Source organism: Silene latifolia, chromosome X (genome assembly GCF_048544455.1).
Source record: "Silene latifolia isolate original U9 population chromosome X, ASM4854445v1, whole genome shotgun sequence".
Lineage (NCBI taxonomy): Eukaryota > Viridiplantae > Streptophyta > Magnoliopsida > Caryophyllales > Caryophyllaceae > Silene > Silene latifolia.
Window position 1 is genome coordinate 157,073,312 of NC_133537.1, and position 10,771 is coordinate 157,084,082.

The 10,771-nt window shown below is 39.0% G+C and overlaps 1 protein-coding gene and 1 long non-coding RNA gene across 2 annotated transcripts; both read right to left on the reverse strand.

The window, feature by feature from the left end:
- Positions 1–361: 361 nt before the first annotated feature.
- Positions 362–3,158, reverse strand: LOC141621631 (uncharacterized). Its single transcript, XR_012532516.1, has 4 exons — positions 2,420–3,158; positions 2,097–2,228; positions 1,040–1,661; positions 362–790 (listed from the first exon to the last, which is right to left on the reverse strand). It is a non-coding gene; the product is annotated as an uncharacterized LOC141621631 (long non-coding RNA).
- A 3,185-nt stretch (positions 3,159–6,343) lies between these two features.
- Positions 6,344–9,504, reverse strand: LOC141618654 (uncharacterized). The gene is made up of 7 exons (XM_074435744.1): positions 9,385–9,504; positions 9,085–9,306; positions 8,319–8,475; positions 7,418–7,644; positions 7,157–7,279; positions 6,905–6,985; positions 6,344–6,571 (listed from the first exon to the last, which is right to left on the reverse strand). The coding sequence occupies exons 1-7, from the start codon at positions 9,502–9,504 to the stop codon at positions 6,344–6,346; spliced, it is 1,158 nt and encodes a 385-aa protein (XP_074291845.1).
- Between the last annotated feature and the right edge of the window lie 1,267 nt (positions 9,505–10,771).

Sequence of the window (10,771 nt, forward strand, 5' to 3'; positions counted from 1 at the left end):
CTATTTGATCAATGGACATCAGTTTTTTGCAAAAATCCGATGTCTATAATTATTATTTTTTATAAAAAAAAAAATATTACGCTGTTGCCCATATTAGTCGTAGGCATGATGACAATGCAAAATGATTCTATAATCAACAAAAAATATCTGTATACAATCAATCGGTTATCCAAAGCCAATTACAAAAAAATTTCATCTCATAATGTGTCAAATTTACTTAGACGACTAACCTATACAAAAATATAAACCGATATGTAAACTGACTAATTGTTTAAAAAAAAGGCCGAAGAGACAAGACTACTTGGCAGCCTCAGATTTGCTCATCTCCGATTGGGCATATTACCATGAGAATCTGGTTCAACACAACAAAGTTAACGAGAAAACAAAATATCAACAGAGAAGATCCTATATAACTAACGAGACACATAGGGCCACAATAATCAACAAGGCAGATGCCTTCTATCCCAAAAGCAGCTCAGCTACATAAGCAGCAATCTTATACCACACGATTACACGTCAAAAACACAGAAATCAAAATAGAGGTATCCGAAGGGTAACATACATTTTTTCAGCATTAGGACCATACTTGGCAAACTGGACCATGATTTCTCTCCATCAACAACTTTCCCTGAGCAACACTCATATTCTACTCGAATGCATTAGCTTATTTCTCCATGATCAAAGTAGCATCATTAAACTTGATTTCACATCAAAAATTTCCTAGGCAATACTCCTAATAGTGACTTTAATTAATGCTCAACACCACCTGTTTGGTTTGATAAACCTGGGCCTCCAAAGAACAAAAACCAAAAAAATAAATAAATTATGGTACACATGCTGAGATACCAGCTCAAAATGGGCACTTCTTTTATAACCTAAATATAGCAGGCTTAAGACTTATATGTAAGCTAAGAGGTGGTAGCAAAGGTCTCAATCTTATTAAAACTTACATGTAAACTTTGATTGAGGATAAACTGTGATTAATTGAACTAGACTAAATGAAATGATGATCAATCTTCATTAAACAAAGGGATAATACCTTCGTTTTACTGCCTTGGATTGGCAGACTGTACATTTTTTTAATGCTATATTCAATCATCGAGAAACATTGTTTTCCAGTAGACAACCATTAAAATTGGCCTCATTCATTGAAAATATCTTACAGACCACTTCTTCTATGATTGTCATCCATTTTCATAACCCAATTATTAGCAAGGGATTCACGTAAAAGTTGAGACCTGAGAAAAGATTAAACCCCACAAAAATGAAATAAGCAATGAAACTTGCCAACTTATAATTTATAAACGCAAATACTTGTATAAGACGATTTTACACTTAGATTTATAAATAAGTGGAAGATCATATAAAGAAAGAAAGAGAGGAATAAAATAGAATACATGTAAGATCAAACAACACTATTAACACACTAAGAAGTAGTCCTACTATATAATTACCATATGATACATCTATACGAAATGCGCGACATGAAACGTGCATTATTTCATAGTACATGTTATTTCATAGTCCACATGAAGGCCGGGCCAGAATGATAACTTCTACTAAACATTGATATGAAAAGGTTGTAAGACATACCTGATGGCCAAGGCAAATACCTAAAATTGGTATGTCGGTGCAATTATGCAGCAGCTGGAGACATAATCCTGAAATATCAAGAGTACAGGAAATAAGTTTTTAGCGGGCAATTCTAAAAGTACATGTTATGGAATAGTGTGCTTCAAAACATATGGCCCAATATGGAAGCCTACAAAGAAATTTGCTGCTAAGTTTTATGTGACTAGAAGCATTCAGATATATCGATAGGTTCTAATTGACACTCCCTTTGTGCAAGCGATTTCGTTACATTCCTCCTTTCATATTTGAAGAAATGTAGTGAACGGAGGGAGTAATATACAGTAGTTTTCATTTTTCTACAATAAGTGTGGAAGTCAAGATTTAAATAATCAGAGGAAAGGATGGTTCATACAAAAGTTGGGTGCTACGTATAAGTGATGTAGCATATGTATGACGGCATTGAAATAAAAGCGAAAATGAATGGAATTTTTAGAGAAACGAGTTAAGTAGCTAAGTAGGTTTACCTATGTCAGAATGATGCATTGGGGAACCTGGTCTAGGAGATATTACAATGTTATCAAAGGCTCTCTCCTCTTATATATAGAAACACGCTTGTTCCCACGTCCATTCATCATTGCGCACAACAACTGGAGGCACTGATATTAAGCTTGACCCACAGAGAAAGCAGTGAGTAGTAAAGTAGATTGATGAGATGAGACAAAAACAGTGTGTCTAGACTAGAATGTGTATATTAGTTGAAACATTGAGAAGCAAAAGCGAGGAAGGACATAAAGCAAGACGGGGAGAAGAAAGAAAAGAATGGGATGGAAGAGGTAGAAGGAGATACCGTTGTTGATGACGGACAACTCCTGGTAGATGTTGTAAGTGTAGCTATCATAATTATCAATCAACAATGTCCTCACGTATTTGAGTTGTTTGTGATTCGTATAGGGGGTCCAGTTGTTATCAGCTTTGGACATGTCGCGTAATCCTTGAGACCCCAAATGGTTTGATGAGAGGAGCATGGGTGGGTTGTGAGCAGCATGGTGAAAATAGTGTTGTTTAAGGATACCATCACAAATTAATGCCGAAATACACAGCCATCAAACCCAATAATTCAAAGTAAATAAATTTGAATAATCACAAATCCTTTTCAGAAGTAAAAGAATTAAGTGTTTGACCCCAAATCCCTGAACTAAAATATTCGATTAAGATGATTAGAAAACCCCAACCCTAATCCCTAAAATGATTAAAAAAAATTGAATTCATTGAAATATTAATTAGATTAAAAGAGGAAAAAAGAGTAATTGCAATGATTTTTATTTAAAAATATAAAAATGGATGGAAAATACATACTTAGTAGACGAGACAAAGACCATATCGGGTAAAGGTAGGTGACGATATCTGGCAACATAATTTAATCGCGTTGAAGGTGATGAATTGGCGGCCGACAGTTGAAGGAGATGAATAGGTGGAATACGACGGCGTTGAAGGATCTTCGTATATGATTGTGAGAGAAATGATGAATTGAGGAAATGAATAGGCGACATGAGGAATTGAGGATATGAATCGAGAGATCTGATTGTGTGGCCCTTAATAACTTTATCGGATATCAAATATTTTTGCCGCCTATAATTTTCACTTTAGATGCACATCGGTTAAATGCAATGTCCCATGTCCATGACTTTTATATAGACATGAGTTTTATTAAATATCACATGTCCTTTAAAATCAGAAATAATGGACATGTGTTTTTTAACGCAACTGATTTACATATAATTATATGCACATCAGTTTTTTGCAAAGAACCGATGTGCATGTTATGTACATCGGTTTTCCAGATAATCCGATGTCCATCGACTGATGTCCATAACGAGTTTTGTAGTAGTGAAGATCCCAAAAATTCAATAAAAATTGATCACAAAGCATTTTTAATTTATTTCATGAATAAACAGCATAAATCATAATTTTTACAACTTAATTCCAAATTAATCACAAAAATTATGAAAAATTCAAAATCAAAATTTTGAACATACTATAATGATTTCTAGATCCTGGAAAAACATAAAAATAACCAAAAATTTCGAATTTAATTTTATGACTAATAAAGTTGCCTTTTATCGATTTTATCACATAAAAATCAATAAACACACAAAATTAACAAAATTATTTTTTCTTTTTCACATCTGATGTTCTAAATATGTGTGCAGCTTTGGGGAAAAGTTTCATGCCATAAATTTGGTTTTAGCTATTTTTTAGCTTATATAATCTCGAATTATTCCATTTTAACCATTAAAATCATAAATCGTGCAAAATTAATCACATTAACTTCAAATTTTACATACAATAAGTAAAAAATGCATGTGAGATCATATTTAAATTTTGTTACCAGGAACAGTAAATAACTATTTTCAGTTATTAAATAACCATTTTATTCATTAAAATGTTATTATTATCCAATAAATTATTAAAAATAAGCAATAAAATTCCATAAATCATCTAAAATGACCTAAAACATTTTAGGACCAGAATGTATACATGCATCAAAAATTTCATGTATATACTATATTTACACAAATTTTCCAATTTTTATTTTAGTCATCAAATACTCCCTCCTATTCACAATAAACTTCCCTATTTCCTTTTCCGTCTATTCACAATAACTTCCCTATTTCCTTTTCTGGTAAGTGTTTGTGTGGTCCAAATTTAATTGTATGGTGGGGTAGTGTATTTATGCGGTCCAAATTTAATTATATGGTGGGGTAGTGTGTTTCCTTAATTTTTGTGCCGAAATGAAATGGGAGGTTTATTGTGAATAGGAGGGAGTAACTCGTAAAAAACTAAAAAAATGATTTGTATGCATCAACAAATCTCTGATACCAATTGTTAGGTTCTTTAACCCCTAATTAGACTCCTCTATTTAGTTTCTAAATTACTCACTAATTTAGAATAATAGATCTAGTTGTATGCAATATGTAAATAAATGAAATAAGGAGAAAAACGGTTTTACCCTTATAAAATGGTGGACCGATTTATTTGGGCACAAGGTAGGACACCTTCCTAACCTTGTTCTTGAGCTTAATAACTTTAGGATGATCCTCCTAAAACCAAAGTTCCAAATTAGAAACTCTCCTCTTAGTTGCACCCAAGACTTACCCTTAACACTAATATAATTACTAACTAGGTAAAATATATTAGTATCCTTAAAATATTAAATCTAATATTCATGATATTACTACTATAGTAATATATATAGTAAATATATATATATATAAACTACGCGAAAAACATAAAACTTACGAAGAAGATAGATCCAAGGAGTAGGATCGATCTAGGCACGAAAGATGATGAAGAGAGGAGGAACAAGAGGAGCACGAAACCCTAGGAAGAAGGATATCTCACGGCACCCAAGAGAGGAAGGAGGAGGAGAGAATTAGGTTTAGGGTTTTGAGAAATAAGAGAAAAGAATTGCAAGGGTTTGGTTTCCCTTCTTATTTATAAAAAAGCTTATGGGTTTATTTCAAGCTTAGGCCCAAAACTTACCCATCTACACCAAAAATCACGTGAGACCCAAGAAAAGAGCGGGTCTTCACCAAAATCGAGCCCAACAAGCACAACACGCAAGACAAATATATTTTCCCGAAAATAAAATATGAAATATGGGAAAATAAAATTAAGGAAATATATTATGGAAATTAGGGGTGTTACAATCCAACCCCCTAAAAACAAGTTTCGTCCTCGAAACTTGATAAGAGAACTACCTCACTCGAAAAGATGCAGATGCTTCTCTCGCATAGACGCTTCAGTTTCCCAAGTCTCTTGCTCGAACCTCTGACTCCTCCACAAAACACGCACCAAAGGTACAACCTTATTCCTTAGCCTCTTCTCCTGACGTTCCAAAATAGGAACAGGTCGTTCCTCATAAGTCAGGTTAGGCTCAACCTCGATAACATCAGCCTGTAGAACATGAGAAGGACGCAACTGCGACACATGAAAAACATCGTGAACCTTTGACAGATTCGGAGGTAAAGCCAACCTATAGGCAACCTCGCCAACTCTCTCGAGCTTCTCATAAGGTCCAATGTACTTAGGACTAAGCTTGCCCTTAATCCCAAACCTCTTGACACCTTTCATCGGCGAAACCTTAAGAAAAACCTTATCGCCAACTTCAATCCAATCGGCCTACGCCGCAAGTCTGCATACGTTTTCTGTCGATCCTGGGCTGCCTTAAGCTTCTCGTGGATCAATCTCACTTGCTCAATCGATTCCTGAACCAACTCTAGACCACGAATGACAGCCTCACTAAAGTCGTCCCAACATAAAGGACTACGACACTTCTTTCCATAAAGTGCCTCAAACTGAGCCATCTGAATACTCGCGTGGTAACTGTTGTTGTAGGAGAACTCCACAAGCGGTAAACTCTTCTCCGAACTAACTTGGAACTCCAAAGCACAAGCTCGCAACATATCCTCAAGCGTCTGAATCGTACGCTCAGTCTAACCATCAGTTGTAGTTTGAAAAGCCGTACTCATCTTAAGATCACTGCCCAAAGCCAACTGCAGCTTCTTCCAAAACTGAGAACAAAACCTCGGATCACGGTCGGAGATGATATCCTTAGGAACCTCATGAAGACGAATGATATATCGCTGATAAGCATTCACTAGTTCCTCAAGACTCCAAGTCTCCTTCATCGGAATGTAATGCGCTACCTTAGTCAAACGATCAACCACGACCCAAATCGCATTCATCCCTCTCGGCGACCTCGGCAAACTCATGACGAAATCCATCGAAATCGAATCCCATTTCCAGGTGGGAATCTCCAGGGTTGCAGTAGACCACCAGGTCTCTGATGATCAAACTTGACCTTCTGATAGATCGGGCAACGAATCACAAACTCGGTGATCTCTTTCTTCATACCCGGCCACCAAAACCATAGCTTCATATCCTTGTACATCTTATCACCTCCAGGATGAACCGAATAGGGAGTACTATGAGCCTCCTTGAGAATGTTATATTTTAAGACCTCACAGCTAGGCACACACCAACGACCTTGGAATCGCAGACCATCATCAGGTCCAACGTCGAAGCCTTTGGCGCGACCTTCGCTAATAGCGAATCGAACTCATTATAGGAATTCATCCTCTCTTTGATTAACTTGAATCTCATGAAGGATCTCGGGTTCAGCAACCATCGCACTCAAATCTAAAGTACCAGGAAGAACTACCTCAAGGCTCATCTTCTGGAACTCGCGACTCAAGTCATCAGGTAACACCATCACGGATCTCATGGCATGACATACCTTGCGACTCAAAGCATCGGCAACCACGTTTACCTTACCCTCATGATACTGCAACTCAACCTTGTAGTCGTGAAGCAGCTCCAACCAACGTCTCTGCCTCATGTTCAGATCTCTCTGAGTGAAGATAAACTTCAAGGTCTTATGATCCGTATAAATGTTGCAAGAGACTCCATACAAGTAGTGCCCCCAAAGCTTAAGTGCAAACACCATTGCTGCTAACTCAAGATCGTGAGTCGGATAGTTCATCTCATGAACTTTCAACTGACGGGAAGGATAAGCCACAACTTTACCCTTCTGCATCAGGATACAACCCAAACCATACTTTGACGCATCGCAGAAGACATCGAACTCAATGCCCTCTTCTGGTAGAGTTAACACAGGAGTGGTAGTCAACCTTTTCTTCAACTCCTGGAAAGCAGCATCACAAGCCTCAGTCCAAATGAACTTGGATTCCTACTTCATTAACTGAGTCACCCCTCTCGCGATCTTAGAGAAATCATGCTCAAACCGACGATAGTACCCAGCAAGACCAAGGAAACTTCGGACCTCGTTCACGTTCTTTGGACTCTCAGACTCGACCACAGCTCGAATCTTCGATGGATCAACCATAACTCCAACGCCAGATATCACATGACCCAATAAGGTAACTTCTCTTAGCCAAAACTCGCACTTCGAGAACTTAGCATACCATTTCTGCTTACGCAGAGTCTCTAAAATAACACGAAGATGACTCTCGTGCTCAACTTCATCTCTTGAGTAAATCAGTATCTCGTCTATGAACACCACGACACACTTATCCAAATACTCGCTGAAATTGCGGTTCATCTGATCCATAAAAACAGCAGGTGCATTCGTCAACGCAAATGGCATCACCACGAACTCATAGTGACCATACCTCGAGCGAAAAGCAGTTTTAGGAATATCCTCTTCCTAACTGGAATCTGATGGTAACCAGACCTCAGATCGATCTTAGAAAACACACTTGTACTGCAATTATTCTTGATAGTAACCTTGTTCATCTCACGATAGTCGATGCACAACCGCATACTACCTTCCTTCTTCTTGACGAACAAAACAGGAGCACCCCACGGTGAAGCACTAGGTCAGATAAAACCCTTATCGATCATCTCCTAAAGTTGCTTTTTAAGTTCTTGTAACTCAGCTAGTGCCATACGATATGTAGCTTTCGAAATGGGACCAGTTCCAGGCAGTAACTCAATCGAGAACTCCACGTCTCGCTCAGGAGGAATACCAGGTAGATCCTCAGGAAAGACATCGGGAAACTCCTTAACCACAGGGATATCCTCTAACTTCAACTCTAGTGTAACATCCTGAACACTGCACAGATAGATCTGATGACCCTTTCTACCCATGCTAACCATCTTCAAAGTAGAAGCCCACTTAACAGAAGGGGTAACCCTAACACCCTGTTAAGAAACCCTCGAACTTGTAGGATTCTTAAGCACGATCTTCTGATCACGACTCAGAAACCTAGCATCATAGCAAGATAACCAGTCCATGCCCAAAATCACGTCAAACTCTCCTAGTTTGAATTGGACAAGATCGGCAGGAAGGATCGCCCCTGCAATACTGACAGGTACGTCCTTGAACAGAACGAAGCAAGAAACAATCTCACCCATACGAAGGGATATAGAGGTATCAACGGATGATGAGGAAGTGAGTCCAGCCCGGACGGAAAAGGATTTGGATACGAAAGACATCGACGCACCCGTATCAAAAAGAACAAAAGCAGATAAAGAGTGAACCAGAAAAGTACCCGTAACCACATCTGGATTAGCATCTGCTTCAGCACGACTCATAACGAACACTCAACCAGTCTTCGGTGCATCAACCTTCGGTGCTTCCGTCTTTGGTTTCAGGGGGCAATCAACAGATTTGTGTCCCGGAGCCTTGCAGGTATAACAAGTGAGCGGAATACCAGATAAGCAATTCGTACCCGGATGGTACGCCTTTCCACACTTAATGTAAGTCCAGTCCTTCTTAGCTTGACCTTGATCACGCGGAGTGTACGGACGAGCCTCATACTTCTGTTTCTTCTGGGGAGCACTAGGAGCAACATAAGGCCTCTTCACGAACTTACTCTTTGCACTCTCCTCAGCCTCAGTAGCAAGAACTGAATCATAAATGCTAAGAGCACGATCATAAGCCTGCTGGAAAGAAGTCGAAGGAATACCAGACATAGCAGTTCAGACCTTAGGAGCCAGATTCTTCTCATAGCGACGAGTCCTAGACACCTCATCCATAGCCATAGAATTAACAAATCGTGATAGCTTCACGAACTTGTTAGTGTTCTCCACAACGGTCATGGTACCCTGTTGCAAATGAAGGAACTCCTGCTCCTTCTGCCAATGCATCTCCTCAGGATAAAACCTTTTCTTCAGAGCCTCAGAGAAAACAGTCCAACCATATCCTGGCTGAACTTCCAGACCAGCTCTAGCAAGAGCCCACCAGTTGTCGGCCTTGTCCTTCAGATAATAGGTGGCAATGTCCACCTTCTGAGCCTCAGGACAACCAATAGTGAGGAATAGCTTCTCAATCTCTCGAATCCAAGCCTCCAAAGCAGTAGGATCATTGGCACCATCATAAGTAGGAGGACGGTGTAACACCCCCATACCCTAAGTGCCTTACCAGGACCACTTCAAACATGGAAGTGCTACCATCTCGGTTACCCGAGGCAATGTATATCAAATAGACAATAACGAAACGTACTTAATTAAGTAAAAGAGTTTAACTGATTACAAGTCCAAAAAACCAAACTGTAAAATCAATACAGAAGTTCCAAAACCAAACGATATAAAGTAAGCTAAGTTCATGACACAACGGAAGACTTTAGTGACTCATGTGATGACTCCGTCCCAGCTATTCCTCGTGTAATCCATCTCATACCTGCTCAATAACTGCTCACCATCCCCGAATGGATCACCACAGTTTTTGAAACAATTAAACGGGGTCAGTACTGATTACACAAACGATACAACACAAGCAATACAACAATCCAATCCAACCAACCCAATCTTCATCATATCACCACACACCTGACTACACACTAAAGTGTGTAGTCCTGCCAGAATACTCATCGCAACAAGTATTCCACACGGCCAGTGGGGGACCGCAGCCGTTCCCACCTGAGCCCCGCTCATCTCATCCGAGCGATAAACCCAAGTTCCTAAATGTGCACATCCCTTCTGTGGCGGGTTCCACAGAAGGCGAATCAAGGGCATGAAGCCACTCCCGTAAGTGACTTCACTCAGCCGAGGACGCACCTCGCAAACCACAGACAGTTATACAACCAACCATACAACCAACAATTACCAAACCCAATACTAATATGATATACAACAACAACAACAATTAATTATCAACAATGCCATGTAAACAATACTGAGTAGGGAAACCCTACCTGGAATAGCAATCACACGGCCGTCACAGCAGCTAATCAATAACGTTCCTCAACGAATCCTCCTCCTATAACACATATGTATACAATTATAACTTAATAAATACAATCCTCCCAAAATCCCCAAACCTACCCAATTAGGGTTTTAAACAAACTTAACAAATCATTATAAAAATTATACAAGCATCTTACCCTTGACGCGACGAACTCAACGATGTAAAGAGCAACACAATCCGACGATCCTAGCCTTGGGATTTGCTAATAACGCGATGAATGGGAACTACGTAACTCCTTTTCTTTTCTCTTGAAAGGTTTTAGAAAGCAAAAGTGATTAAGAATAATGACGGAAGCCTTTTATATTAATCTCGCGTTATTAACAAAACCCGGCTGAAACAACCCGTAATACGCACTTACTTGATCGAGTGCCCCTTACTCGATCGAGTGTCACACGTACTCGATCGAGTACCCATCAGGTCAGCTAC